At 49.6% G+C, this 14,429-nt stretch overlaps 1 protein-coding gene across 3 annotated transcripts in view; it reads left to right on the top strand.

The window, feature by feature from the left end:
- Window positions 1-14,429, top strand: part of DGKG (diacylglycerol kinase gamma) — a 133,191-nt gene that overhangs the window by 22,940 nt on the left and 95,822 nt on the right. For all 3 annotated transcript variants that reach the window (XM_060150242.1, XM_060150239.1, XM_060150241.1), the window contains exons 10-13: window positions 672-746; window positions 3,323-3,408; window positions 7,965-8,054; window positions 10,135-10,295. In XM_060150242.1, coding sequence (XP_060006225.1) covers window positions 672-746; window positions 3,323-3,408; window positions 7,965-8,054; window positions 10,135-10,295 — 412 coding nt within the window. The remainder of the gene's footprint in view (window positions 1-671; window positions 747-3,322; window positions 3,409-7,964; window positions 8,055-10,134; window positions 10,296-14,429) is intronic.

The raw sequence follows: 14,429 nt of genomic DNA, 5'->3' as shown, positions 1-14,429 counted from the left end.
CTCTGGGGCAGGGTGATCTGGAATCCAGGTTTTAAAAAATAATAAGCAGGGTTTAAGCAAGAATTATGAGAGCCCCCACCCCAGTCCTAGGGGCGGAGCACCCCTCCTGAACTGACCTGATTAGCCTCAAGCTGGAGCCTTGAAACCAAGCCTAGATGTGGTCACTGCCCCCAGCCCTCCTCTGCCCCAACCCCACGTCCTGCGTGTCCTCCTGATCCCAGGATTTGGGGGACCTTTCCATAGAGGGTCCCTTGGTGCCTTTGTCTAGCCCACAAAGAGCAGAATCATCCTACCTAGAACATACGGAACATTTGGGAGAAGGTCTCCGTGAAGGAGAAGGCTTTAGGAGAATGGAAATTCTGTTCTCCGGGTTGCTCTGTCCTGTCCTCTGTGCAAGGGGTGCTACTCCTGGGGTTGGAGACTGGAGTGCTGGAAGTGCTGGGGAAGACCTTGAAATGGGGTGAGGGCATGGGTGAGGCCAGCCAGACCTGGGACTTCAGGGTCTGCAGGGCCTGCATGCACTCTTCTCCCCTCTTGGGTATAAATGCACCCACGTTCCCACCATCAATGGGCTGCAGAGGTACTTGCCCTCCTGTGACTTCTCACAATGACATTCCCCTTCTCTGTCTTGGTCTCTCTCTCTCTCTCTCTCTCTCTTTTTTTTTCCATAGAATTCTTCGGAAATTCCACTATCTGCTCAACCCCAAACAAGTTTTCAACCTGGACAATGGGGGGCCTACTCCAGGGTATGGAGATATGATCTTTACTTCTTATTTCTCCCCCGCACCCTTAGATCTCTAAAGAAGATAGCTTTTGGGGTCACGTTTTTTTTTTGTCTCTTTCATCGGTGGACTTGTCCTTCCTGCCATTTCACTCCTTTTCTCTTCTTTTCCTCATATCTACTCTTACTTCCTCCTGGAGATACTCAGGACCACCCGTTATGGCTAACTCTGGGAAGTAGCCTCCTGTACTTTATCCCAGAAAAAGTTGTTGATTTTGTAAGAGGGAGAAATTGCATATGTCATTTGTTGGCTTGACAAGAAGGGCGGGCTGGTAGATTACTTTAACTTATTTGCAAGGCCATGTTAGCTGGTATCTTCATACTGAATTATCAGGGAGAAGGAAAGAGTTTTCTTACCACTGTCTGTGTGTGTTTCAGAAATCTGTACAGCTGACTTAGAGTTCCACTGCATGTTCTGTTGTGGGGGCCTTTAAGGATCAAGACGATTGGTTGTTCAATGAAATCACTTTTTTCCTGAATCATCCAAGTTAGACGTTGTTAAGCTCCCCCTGGCCCTTCTCCTCCTGTCATTTGCCTATTGGCCATTTCCCTGCTCATCAGCAAAGTGTCAAGGAGACGGGGAACAATGAGAGGAGACAAGGCAGCCCCTCTGCAGCGCAACGCAAGGTCTACGGGAGGAGCCGGTCCTTGTGCTGGTGGCGGACATGATGAGCCCTAATCAGAGGCCCCTCCAGCATTAGGGCTGGAAGGTACCCAAAGACTGGTACCTTCTTACCAGCCAGAGACAGTGCACTAGAGACATCTGCCAGCCAGCCCAAAGCTATCTCAGTGCCAGGTCCTCAGACTTGCACCTGCTAGGCTGGGCTTTCCAACACACAGCTGCTTTGCCCAACATCTGAACCTGCATTTCTACTCTGGGCTCAGCAAGACCTTAATAGGGGCTGGAGTAAGGACTCTAAAAAGGAACTCTGTCCCTGTCTTTGGTTTGACACAAAGCTATTATTAAGGCAGCGTTGGTGCAAGACCCACTAAAGGGGAAAGAAACACGAATGTAGATTCAGCACCTCTGCCGTGACTTACCTGTAAAACTAACTTCAAAATAGAGCCCACCCGTACGGCTGCGCGTACCATCACGGTCACCATGGTTGCCAATTACTGCTCCATTGTGACTTGTGACTGAGCGGCAGCCCACAAATACCTTTACCAGCCGGCTCTCTTTTAGGGCATTTTAATACTTGAATACAGACGGTACTCACTTAACTGCATCTATTCTCAATTGGTTTTGCCCAGGATGACAAGCCTGGTGGCTACTTCTAGAGCCACTGTGCCCTGAGTATCTCTCTGTGCTGTACATGTCAGCCTGTAATCAGACAGGCTGTCTAGCTGAAGGGAGCCTCCATTCAGAACCCACTTCATACAGGAGAGCAGAATTCTGCAAGAGAAAGAGAGGGAAGGGGATGTTCATTTGCCCATGCATACGCTGGTGACTCAGAAGGGGTCTTCTCAGATCACCGTGCAGGGCAAAGCGGAAATGCTGAGCTTCAGCTTCTCAAGCCCCACCTCAAGGCCTCCACAGGTCATGTCTGTGCTAAAGCGGAGGTTCTTCACCTTTTTTGCGCCAGGAACCTATTTGGCAGTCTGATGAAGTCTACGGACCGCTTCTTAATATTAAGATAATATTTTTTAATGTATACAATGAAATATGTAGGAGTAACAGGGAAACTCATTATATGGAAAAGAACAGTTATCAAAAGGTTTAAAAACAAATTTGTGATAGGAGAATATATGTGATTTACTAAGACATTATATACCAAGTTCCAGAGACAGGTCTAGTAGCTATTGTAAATTAAAAGCAGCGATGAGCAGAAGTGATATAAAATGTCTGCCACAGCTGTAGTAAAACATCGAAATACCTGTGATTTCGGCCGCTGCACAGAGTCACAGGTATTGTTAATACCTCTGTGATTTGTGGCCTACATACATAATTGAAGGAAATGCTAAATTTCACTTAGAGCTTTAGGGAAGTTAAGAGTGTAACATTTTCTTCCAGTTCGTGGCCCTCTGGCTTCTACTCCCAGACCCCTTAGATGTGCACTTCAGGTTAACAGCCCTGCTCTAAAGGGTTAAGACCCCCGAGGGGAGATGATGCTCCCTCCACTTAGGTCTGGGTGGGATGAGGATGCAGCCAGCTCAGTGCATCTGACTTAAAGGGGAGGTCGTGAGGACAGAGCAGGTGAGAGAGCCGGAGAGGAGTCAGAATGCTGGGGGTTAGTTGTATCAGTGTCGAAATAAGCAAACTATGGACTCCTCTGCCTAAATCGTAGAGGATTTCTAGAAAACCATTTTCTGTGTTGAATGTCGAGTCAGCATCTCCTTATACAAAGATGGCTCCATGGGATTCATACTCAATGGCATTGCTTAGTTAAGTTCTGGTTTCATAACATTAAGTGACCCTTTCAACCCCCAAAGGAATCAAGGTCATAACATACTCCCAGGGAAGGGAGCGGGCGGGGGACTCTGACTCAAGGAGTGTCAAAGGTCAGCCTGTAAACAAAACCGTTTTGGCCTTTCTACTTCCAGACTCAACTTTTTCCGTGATACTCCAGACTTCCGTGTCTTGGCCTGCGGAGGAGATGGGACAGTTGGCTGGATTTTGGATTGCATTGGTAAGAATGGGCTGGAAGGGCCTTTGCAGTTGACTTATCCTAAATACATTTAAAGTCAGAGGAAGGCAATCAACAAGAAAGAGAAACGGAGCCATGTTTTGTTCATCCTTGTTTCTACTCTTGGACCAGTGCTTGCCTAAATATCTACTTTGGGTGGAAAAAAGAATAAAAGAAGATAATGGAAGGATTCCCACTGGTACAGATGTCACAGCTTAGTTTCAGGCCTTGCTTCATAAATAGCTGTCATGGCCGGGGTTTAGGCAGTTGTAGGACAGGCCAGATGGGGGGTTGCGGGGAAAAGGAGCAGGGCTGGGACTCCAGGCAGGTCCAGGGTGCTGGATAAAGGCCAAAGAACTAAGCATTGGTGCATAGCCCGGGGCAAGACACCTTGAGATGAACACCTGCAGCTGGAGCCCAGAAAGCACACCTCGAAAGCACAGATGAACGCAAGCAAAGAAGCGCCACGGTGGGCTGCGTCCAGTAGGCCGAGATCCAAAAGGCTATAGGGAGGGTAGGGAGGGCACAGGCTGGGTATCAGGAGGCCTGGGTCTAGTCCAGCTCTGCCTGGATCTGTGGGTCCTTGGACACAGCACCACCAGTAAATGATGGAGAATGATTCTGAAATTCTCGGACAAGGGGTATATTCAAGATCTAACCCTGGAGCACCCAGATGCACACTGGGACATGGGATATAAGCCTAGGAAAGCAGCCAGGGGTGTTGCTGGGGAGGGCAGTCATCAAAGTCTGAGATGACCCAGAGCAACAAGCCATGCGGTGCTTTTCGTCCTTCATTCCCCAAATCCTAGCTGTGCACCTCCAGATGCCCAGCGCCCCTCAAGGCACTGGTGAGGCAGCAGTGAACAGAGGACAAATATCCTACCCTCACGGAGTTTCCTTTCTAGAGGGAAGAGACAGGCAATAAACAAAGAAATAAGTGAAACATACAGTGTGTTGGAAGGTGATAAAAAAAAAACAGCAGAAAAGGGGGAAAGGGAGCTCGGTGGAGGGAGTGGGGTTGCAATCTAAGACCAGGTGGTTCCGAAGGCCTTGAGGAGCAGTTGACATTTGCATGGAGACCTGGAGGAGGGTGAGCCTTGCGGATACCTGAGGGTGGAAGGAACAGCAAATACAAAGGCCCTGAGGTAGGAGCAGGCCAGGCTGCCAAAGGCAGTGGGAAGGCTGCAGAGCGTGCCTGGGGTGTAGGGCGTGAGGGTAGAGTGGCAGGGGATAAAGCAGAGATAATGCAGGGCCAAGTCACTAGGACATGTAGGACATTATACGGAATGTGGCTTTCATACTGGGAAGGTCCCAAGATGCTGGATGGTTTTAAGCAAAGCAGGGGCACAACGGATTACAGAAACAGAAAAGGGTGGAAGCTGGCAGACCAGTTAGGAGGCTCCTGCAGTAATCCAAGGAGGGGGACTGTGCCATGGACAACAGTAGTGACAGAGGAGGTGGTGAGAAGGAGTCAGATATCTTTTGAAGGTGGAGCCTGCAAGATTTGCTGACAGACTTCATATGGGAGATGAGGGAAAGGAAGGAGTCAAGGATGGGCCAGGATAGACCCTGAACAGGGTGGAGAAGCCTGGGCCCCCAGGGGTCGTAAGCAGACCACCTGGAGGAGGGGGACCGGCACCCCGCACACCTGCCACATCTACTCCCCCACAGGCACTTTGGTTTCCATGGACACAGCCCTGCCAAGCAGCCACCCACGCTCTCCTGTCACCTCGGGCTCTGGAGTTGTTTGTGGGAGGAGGGAGGCGTCCTCTGGGAGCCGAGGAAGGAGAAGCTGATCAGCAGGGGGTGGATGGCTGCAGTACCTGGAGCTGCTCGCACGGGTCCCTCTCCATCCGGAAGGAGAAAGTAGGCTTTGCTGATAAGTTTTATAAAATTCAGCTGCAGAGGACACAGGTGATATACGCTGCCCAGAACAGAAAGGTCATGTGAGGTGATCTGCTTTTTCACAGGTTAGTGGCCCAAAGATTAAAAAACAAGGGTAAAAGGAGTAACTGCACAGTTTTCATTCATTCAAGAGAGAGAGGCTGAAGCCCTTGTTCTGTGCTCTCCGCCGCCCCACTTCGGTCCCTTCTCTGATGTGCTGTCCTGCTACAGCCAGAGTGGTCATTCCTGAATGTCAGTGGGGTTGTGATGTGTGCAGAGCACATCAGTGGCTTCCCAGGATTCTTAGATAAAGATAAAAGCTCCTCAGATGCTCCACAGGCCCTAAGTGGTCTAGCAGCTGCCCACCCAACCTCATTTCCTACCGCCATCCTCTCCCTCTAGACCCAGACACCCAGTCCCTCTCTCAGACCCTTGAAGGCACCAGTGTCCCTTCTACCACAGGGCCTGTCTGTTCTGCTCCCCTGGCCTTTGCTTGGTCCGCTTCTACTTCAGATTTCAGCCAAAGTGTGGCTTCCTCAGGGAAGCCTTCCCTGATAACTCATTACAGGACCACACTCCTTTCCTTCCCAGTATGAATCTGAAATTATGCATCATTTCTATGAAGACCTTGTTAATAGCTGTCTCTCCCTCTCAACTGTAGGTACCATGAGAGCCGGAGCCATGGCTTTTTTGCCTGCTATTAGAGCCAGAACACCTAACACGGCACCTTGGCCTTCAGTAAATATGTGTGGAGATACTATGGTGAATGAGATATAGTTCCCCCAGGGAGGTTACAGGACATTTGGGGAACATCCCCCAGGGAGGTTACAAGGCATTTGGGGAACAAACAAGTAGTTACAAGACAGTGTGATGAGATCGCCCCTGATACTAAAGAAACAGTCTGGAGAGGCACCAGGTCCAGACTAGGGCAACCAGGGAGGGCTCTGTGCTGAGCAGCAGAGAGCTTGTGGTTTAAGGCCCTGAAAGCACTTCAGCAAGGTTGACATGTCGAGTGGGAGGCAGGACATGAGAAGGATGAGGCTAGAGAGAAAGGCAGAGCCAGGAAGGGCTTCGCTGCGTGCTAAGGGGTGGTGGGAGCCATGGCAGAAGGGAAAGCAGTGGACTAGTGTGATCAGGCTCATGGTTCAAGGATTTCCTGCCTGGGTAGAAGTGTGGAGAACACACTGGAGACTGAGAAGGCAGAGAGGAGGCTGCTGCAGCAATAGCAGTGGGAAGGAATCATACCATACCAGAACTCAGCCATCACCACGGGATGGAGAGGAGAGATTGCTTGGAGAGCTATTAAGGGGATAGCATATAGAAATTGATGTGTAAATGGATGTGGGACAGCATATAGAAATTGGTGTGTGAAGGAAAAATCTAGAATGACATCCATGTTTCTAGCCTCAGCACCGTGAGGATGGTTGATCTGCTGGGATGGGAACCACAGAAGAAGGGGCAGACCTAAGCAAACAAGGGCCTTCCAGGCAAAGGGAAGAGCACATGCAAAGGCAGGGAGGCATAAATGTGGACTGTGTGTTCTGAGAAAATGAGAGAGTCCAGTGATTTACTCCATCTCAACCCTCTTGGTGGTAGTTTCAGCCCTGAGTCTTGCCTAAGCTCAGCCACTTCCGGCATGAGTCCGATTACCTGGGGCATCTATGAACACCTGTTCTGCTGGGGCAGCCCTAGCATGAGCTTCACGCAGGATGCTGATTCTTGCATCACTCCCCACTCAACCCCCAGCCATGCTTCCCAGTCACATCCCTCACATCCTCCCCCGGCACCTGGTGCACTGAGGTTTATGTAAGTGGTGTCCTCCGGAGCCCAGTGGGTGTCTGGCTTCCTTCAGCTTTTCCAGCTCAGCCAACATGCTGCTGTAGACCTACAGCCAGATTAAAACATACATGTTCTGATGTGCTTTCTCTAACGGTTCAGTCTGATGTTCCTTTACAACCATCATGGGAGACAGGATTAGGAATCAGTGTGTTTGCAGGTCTGGGAGGTGGTGGAAGTGGCAAACTGGTACCCGGGTGCCAAATAACACCTGGGGGTTTTGCTTCTTAGACACAGTGTTATTTTTAAGCTTCTGAGCCTGAATGACTTGAGGCGAGGCATCTTCAGTTTTCCAAGTGCCCCACCATTTTCTGATATCTCAGACCCACCTGTTTTACTATTTATGCACCTGCCTGGCCTCTGAAGAAAGGAGGAGCATGGACTTGGAGCCACAGAGATCTGGGTTTGGATCCTGGCTGTGGAATGACTTTCCCTCTGTGAACCTCCATTCCTTCATCCATGAGAATGATAATACCTTGCAGGGTCTGTCTGAGGGATAAATGGGGTAAATGCTACTTATCATTAAAGATTAAAACTGTGCAAACTAATGTTTTTGAGCTATATGCTTTCACCCCAAAGGAAAGAATTAGGATGAAATGAGGATAAACAGGTGAAAGTTACAGGGAGACAGATTTAACTCAATTTGAAAGATTCCTTTGCAGTGGTTAACACACTGCAGATGGAAAAGATGGCTTTAGGAAGTAGTGAGTTCCACATCAGGAGAAGAATTCAAACAATGCTATGGAGGGCTTCAAGCATTAGATCAGGGATAACTAGACAACTTGAGCCTTCTATAATCACATGACATGTGGTTCTCTCTTCCTCTTCACGGGTTGCAGATAAGGCCAACTTCGCAAAGCATCCACCCGTGGCTGTCCTGCCTCTTGGAACGGGAAATGACCTGGCCCGCTGTCTCCGCTGGGGAGGGGGTGAGTCTGCATGGGAGAGGCCTTACCCTGGAGACGAGTGCTCCAATCTACAGGGAGGCTCTGCAGAGCTAGGCTGAACTTCCCTCTTAGGGATCACATTCCACGGAGTAATACTCAACTCTGGGATCATCTCTACTCCACACTTTTTCTTTAACCTCCATTCCATGCCGATGCCTGTGTCTACCCCTCACTAGATTTACTGTCAGCCTGAAACTCAGCTTCGAGTCTGCCTCCCCCAGTAGAACAAGTCAACTTCAGGGTGGAATCTCCTTTGTCTCCCCTCCAGGGTTCATCCCAGTAGGGCTCACTTAGGGATTTTTCTGCATGAAATTCCCCCTCTCCAAATTATTGATCTTCTGAATTAGGATTCAGAATGCAGACCGAAAAGCCACTTCGCCAGCTACTAGGGGCGTCCAGATCATCTTAGGGCCCCATGGCCAGGGGCCCTCATTTTGAAATTCACCAAAGGGGGGAACTCAGAATGGTAGCCGGCTTACAGTGCAATGGGCAGGAGCTAAGGAGAACCTTGCAAACTGCAACAGCCCCTGTGGAGCTGGGCGTGCTCCAGAGAGTGGAGAGGTTCTGGTCAGCACATGGAACAGACAGATCAGCCTGGCAGGCAGAATTGGGGTGAGACTCCACGTGGCAGATCAATTCCGAGCGTGATCCAAGACCAGGCCGGCAGCGGTCAGTGTGCGTGCTTGGAGGGCAGGGGCAGAGCAAGCAGGAGCCAGCCCTAGAAGGAAGCTGGCAGGTGTGGGCAGAGCTCCCAGGGTCCTCAACCACACACTGGGCTAAGGAAGGACCCTCTTTTCAAGAGGGGACAGGCAAACTTGTAGCCCCACGCTCTGGGCATCTAGGCAGCATAGCGAGGCACACATTTCACACAGCCTTGTGCTCCCTGATAGCATCAAGGCCCTCAGCTACCTTGTTGGTACTGCTGTCTTGTGAGGCATCCCCTAAGGAGCGGACTAGAGCCCTGACAACTTGAAAATACTCTTTAGGGTTGCCCCAAAGGTAAGCAGGAACATGGAAGTGTTATTTGAAAGAAAAGATTCTCTCTCCCACTAACTTCTCACTTACAGTTCACTTGCTACATTAATTTTCTATTGCTACTATGTAGTAGTAACAAATGATTATAAACATAGAGGCTTAAAACATCCATTTATCAGCTCACAGTCCTGTAGGTCAGAAGTCCTGGAACAGCGTGACTGGGTCTTCTGCTCAGGGCCTCACAGGGTAGAATCAGGGCACTGAACAGGCTCCGCTCCTCTCTGAAGACTCTGGGGGAAGAATTTGTTTCTAAATTCATTCAGGTTGTTGGCCAAATTCAGTTCTTTGTGGTTGTAGAACTGAGGTCCCTGTCTCCTTGCTGGTTGTCAGCTGGGACCACTCTTAGATCCTAGAGGCCTCCCGTGTTCCTTGCCCGATGGATCCCTCCATCTTCAAAGCTGGCAGAAGAGAATCCCCCTTAATTCCAATCCCTCTCAAGTTTCAAATCTGTTTCTTAAGGGAAAGCCCAGTCTTTCTGAGGACGCACCTGATTAGGTCAGATCCACTCAGGATAATTTCACTTTCTTGAAGTCAGCTGTGCCATGTAATATACCAAATCATGACCGTGGCTACCCCATCTTATCCACAGGTCCTGGGGGTTTGCTGGGTATATATACCCCGGGGGCAGGAAATGTGGGGACCGTCTTAAAATTCTGCCTACGGTGCTGTCCATCTCCATCATGACACAGTCCTGGAACAGATCCTTAGTTCTCCCATGGGCAGCTTCCCAGCCATCCAGCCCACCAATTCCCCAGGGCTCACTTCAGCTACACAGGCCTGCCCATCTTTGGCCAGCACCCAGCCCTACCCCTGTTACTCTGGCTTCCAGATCACCCCAGCTTCTTTCTAATACTCCATATTGTCCTCTCCTTCTCTGTGGCCCAGGGAACCCGAGTGCCTCTGGCCCACAGACACACTGGGGAGTCTCCTGGCCCCAGATGCCCAAGGGGTTCCCTGCCCTGACTGTTGCATCAGCAACAACTTAGCCTTTCTGCTCTGGGGGTAAATGCAGTGCTGTGCTCCACAGGTTATGAAGGGGGCAGCCTGACAAAAATCCTGAAGGACATTGAGCAGAGCCCCTTGGTGATGCTGGACCGCTGGCATCTGGAAGTCATCCCCAGAGAGGAGGTGGAGAATGGGGACCAGGTCCCGTACAACATCATGAACAACTACTTCTCCATCGGCGTGGTGAGTTGGCCAGGGATGGCTTTTCTGAACGGGAGACAAGTGCCCGGGTGGGCAGGAAGGGTTCTAGTCTTCCACTGTCCCCTCTGGGCCCCTATTCTTTACCTATCCCGGCTGCCCCCAGCCTCGACTCAGGTCCAGGCCTCCTTGCATCTGGCCTGGGCATGGACATCCTTATCGTACCAAGCCCCGCCCATGATTATGGAGGAAGCTCCTGCCCCTGTCATTCAAAAGACAGCACATTTTTCAAAAGACCTATTTACCCTTTGGATAATTTGAAGTAGTTAAAGAAAAGCGACACCAAGAAATAAGCAAGGGCTGAGGTCAGAAGGAGACTCTCAGGTGAGCTTCCGGAGTTGGAAATTCTGATCCTCCAGGGAAGACGTTGTCTCAAGCTGGCTCTACTGGCTTAGCTCTCAGAATTCCATCTCTCCTGTTCTCTCCCCTCATCCCAGCCCCACTCCCCACAGTCCAAGTGCTCATAAGCCTCTGGGGCATCTCCTCCTGGCTGACCCCTCAGGCTGAGCTCTGTGTTCCCCCTGGTGCTCCCACAGGCCTCTGTGCTCACCTCTGCCTTAGATTGAAGGGGTTGTTTTATTGTGCCTGTCTCAGCCCTCCTGAAACACACACACACGCACGTACACACGCACGCACCCATACACGTACACACACACACACACAGACGGTAGAAGGACAGCACCACGTTCCTCTTTCTCCCCTAGCTCCCATCACAGGTAGCACAGCTCAGTTGGTTTGTTTTGTTGAACTCAGCTTCTGGTCCAAAGTGCATGGGGTGGACACTGCTGCCCAAACTGTTGGGGACAGCACTGGGGAGAAAAGTTATCGATCATTTCCATAAATAGAACTGGGGTTTGGGAGGAAGGTGAAACAAAGATACTAGCATTTATTGAGCACCTACTGTGTGCTCTCCATGGTGCTACACTTTAGTCCTCACAGCAGTCCTGCAGGTATTATTGTCCCCACCATCCGCATGTTACAGATGAAGCCTCAGGACACCGGGCGAGGAAGTGCACACACACTGTACCTTGCTCCGAAGCCAGGTTCCTTCCTCTCTGCTTCCCTGTCTTGGGAATTATGCTGCCCAGTTTCATACGCACATAAGCTCCTCCAGACCAAGACTGTGTGATCATCTCAATCATAACCTGTGCCTCTTTTGCAAATGTTGGTGGTTTAAAAAAAGGAAAGAAAAAGAGAAATGATAGGTAGCTTGAGGGAAGAGCAGGGTTAAGGAAAGGGTTTTGTTTTTTAATAAGAAAACTAAAAGGAGAACCGTGAAAGAGAAAAGGAATAATAATAATACCTTATATTTGTGGGATTTAAAATTTACCATATTCACAGATATTTTGATTCTTATGATTACACTGGAGGGCAGTACTACCTCCGCTCTGTAAGTGAGGAAACAGAGGATTAGACTAAGGGATTTGCCTTCATTTTCTGACTCCCAATGCCGCCCTCTTTTTCTATTACTAAAACAGAAGAGAGAGGCATTGCTGGACCCGTGATCAGGCTCTGAGAGGATGGGGGCGCTGCACGAGAAACATATTCAGGAGTCTCTGCTGTCCTGATATGGTTTATCTCCCCAGCTCCCCTGCCCTCATGGGGGAAGACGTCTTTCCCTAGCACCCTCCAGCTCCTCCCCCAGTGACCTAGGCAGACCTCTCCCTCCTTTTCTTGGCTCAAAAGCCCCTCTCCTTTGGGACCACCTGCTCAGGGTCCACTTCACGCAGTCTTCAGCTTCTGCAAATCAGACTTGACTGACAGGTCTGGTGTTCGGGGGGTCAGAGGACTTCTGGAGCACGGGCTTCCCATCTTTACAGTGTGACAGAAACTCGTGTCCTTTTTCCTAAACCAGAGGATAACTTGCTGACGTGTACTGAGTACCTAATGCACACCAGGCACAGTGTCCCTATTGGTGGGTACAACCCTTGCCCTTTTACATTTTGTAAGAAGGATCTGTAGCTTAGAAAGATAGAGACCAGTCCAAGCTGGTGAGTGACAGAGGCGGGAATCACTAGAGTTCCAGTGCCCACCTAGCTATGGACCCTGAGCCATGCAGCCTCTGCACAGCCCTCCATCTCCATGCTGCCGAATGCAGCAGCATTGAGTGGGGAGGCGGGCCTTAAAATCTAGTGCGTGATGGCTCGCCTATACCCCACCTGTACCCTTGGTCAGAAATGCAGATTCCAGCCCCGTGACAGATCCTGATTCATATTGATTCAGTTGGTCCGGGCAAGGTCTGGGAATTTGCATTTTTAACAAGCCCCTGAGATAATTCTGATGCAGACAGTCCCAATCAGGTCCTCAGTGAGTGAAGACAACCCGTTAGAACAGAGAAGGATGGTCAAAGGAAGTGGTTCTTCACAGGAGCAGAACCCAGATCTGAAGTAGGTGACAGAGAGAAAAAATAGAAAGGAGGGGAAAGCAGCACCTGTAAGCCACGGGCCAGACGTGAAAGCTGAGCCGCAAGACTGGGTGATCTGCCTGGGAGCTTCCAGATGGCAGGTTACACCCACGGCTGCCTTCAGAGTCCTCAGCTGCAAGTCTTTCTTAACCTGCCCAGCTCTGGCTGCCAGAAAAAACAGGATTCCTAAGGCCTTCCCGTCCATCTGTGCCGAGCGCCATATGCAAAAAATGACATTCACTTGGTATTGCTGACCAAATGGATGACCATGCCGAAAAGGAAGATACAGCTTCCCCTCAACTAGATAACCAAGCCCTAACCCCAAAAGCCAAAACTGAGTGTGGTTTTAATTCATTCTTACAAATAAGACGGAAGTGGGTGGGGGGATGGGAGGGAGGGAGGGAGGAAAAGAAGGAAAGAATACAGACTAATTGTCCCCCAAGGAAATGCATAGAGGGACTTCCCTGGCAGTCCAGTGATTAAGACTCCACGCTTCCACTTCAGGGGGCTCGGGTTCTATCCCTGGTCGGGGAACTAAGATATCCCGCATGCTGCGTGGTTCAGCAAAAAAAAAAAAAAAAAAAAAGGAAATGCATAGGAACAGATTCTCCATTTCTTTCAGCGGTCAAGATATTTATTTGCCCTGGGCTGACCTATAATAATCCAATCGGTTCATCTTTCAAATTATGAAGAACTTCACAAAATCTTTCTGTTTTTTTTCATATACCTTTAGCTTGTGCGTGTTTAATATTTTATTGCAAAGCAGTGAAGAACCAGGATTGTTTTTATCTCACTGGTGTACCCTTAGCCTTGTCTCAATAAAATGCTTGCAGGGTTTGTGTGCTCACTCTTTAAAAGCTGGAAAGGGAAATTCTTGAGAAAACAAGTAGCCAACATGTAACCCTAAGAGAATCTGGGGCTGACATTTGCAGAAGCTCTTGCTCCCTATTTGACTTCCCAAACTTTGTAAGAGGAGAAGTAGTATGTAAACCAACCCCCAGTTTTACTTCCTTAAGATGATTAGAGTCGGACTCCTTTGGCAAAGAGAGCTGCAGTCTTCGCCTCTTTTGGAGGACCTGGAATATCTTACTGATATCAAATGTCTGCTGCCCTGCACTTGTAAAGGTGGTGACAGTGACCGCTGCCATGTTGTCCCTAGGTGGTAAAGAATTCACCCTGATGAGTTCACTCACTCCTCTTGGTGCCAATAGAACCCATTTAATAGATGGAGGGATAAGCAGGGCAGACTCCTACCCTAATGAGAGAGTGACAAGGGCCTCACTGTCACCACATTCCCATCACCCACAAGACACGCCAGCTCCCCGCCAACGAAGAGCTGAGATTGTTGGCCTTCTCAGCCCTGAGACCTGATAACACCCACTGGCAGGAGATTTTAAACACAGTCATTCAGGACGCTACTTCCTCTGACTTCTCTGGCCTCCTCATCCCTGCTCTTTATTTTTGGATTTGCAGAAATGTCAGGATGGCCAGGTATCAGTGACAGGAAGTTTGGGACTGCAAAATAATTCCTGTGGTATATGTAATTCTGAACACCTCAAAGGCTCTGCTTTCACTGAGCCTTAACGGGAGGAGTAAACAGCTAATCCCTTGAGTCAATGAAATCTATTTCTGATGCTAGGGGAACCCAGGGGCCAAGGAGAGGCCAGAGTCATTACACTAACCCACACATCATCTTCTACCTGACATTCTGTACT

Source organism: Lagenorhynchus albirostris, chromosome 5 (assembly GCF_949774975.1).
Source record: "Lagenorhynchus albirostris chromosome 5, mLagAlb1.1, whole genome shotgun sequence".
Classification (NCBI taxonomy): domain Eukaryota; kingdom Metazoa; phylum Chordata; class Mammalia; order Artiodactyla; family Delphinidae; genus Lagenorhynchus; species Lagenorhynchus albirostris.
Note: the sequence above shows the minus strand (reverse complement) of the source record. Positions and strands in the feature narration are given on the sequence as shown.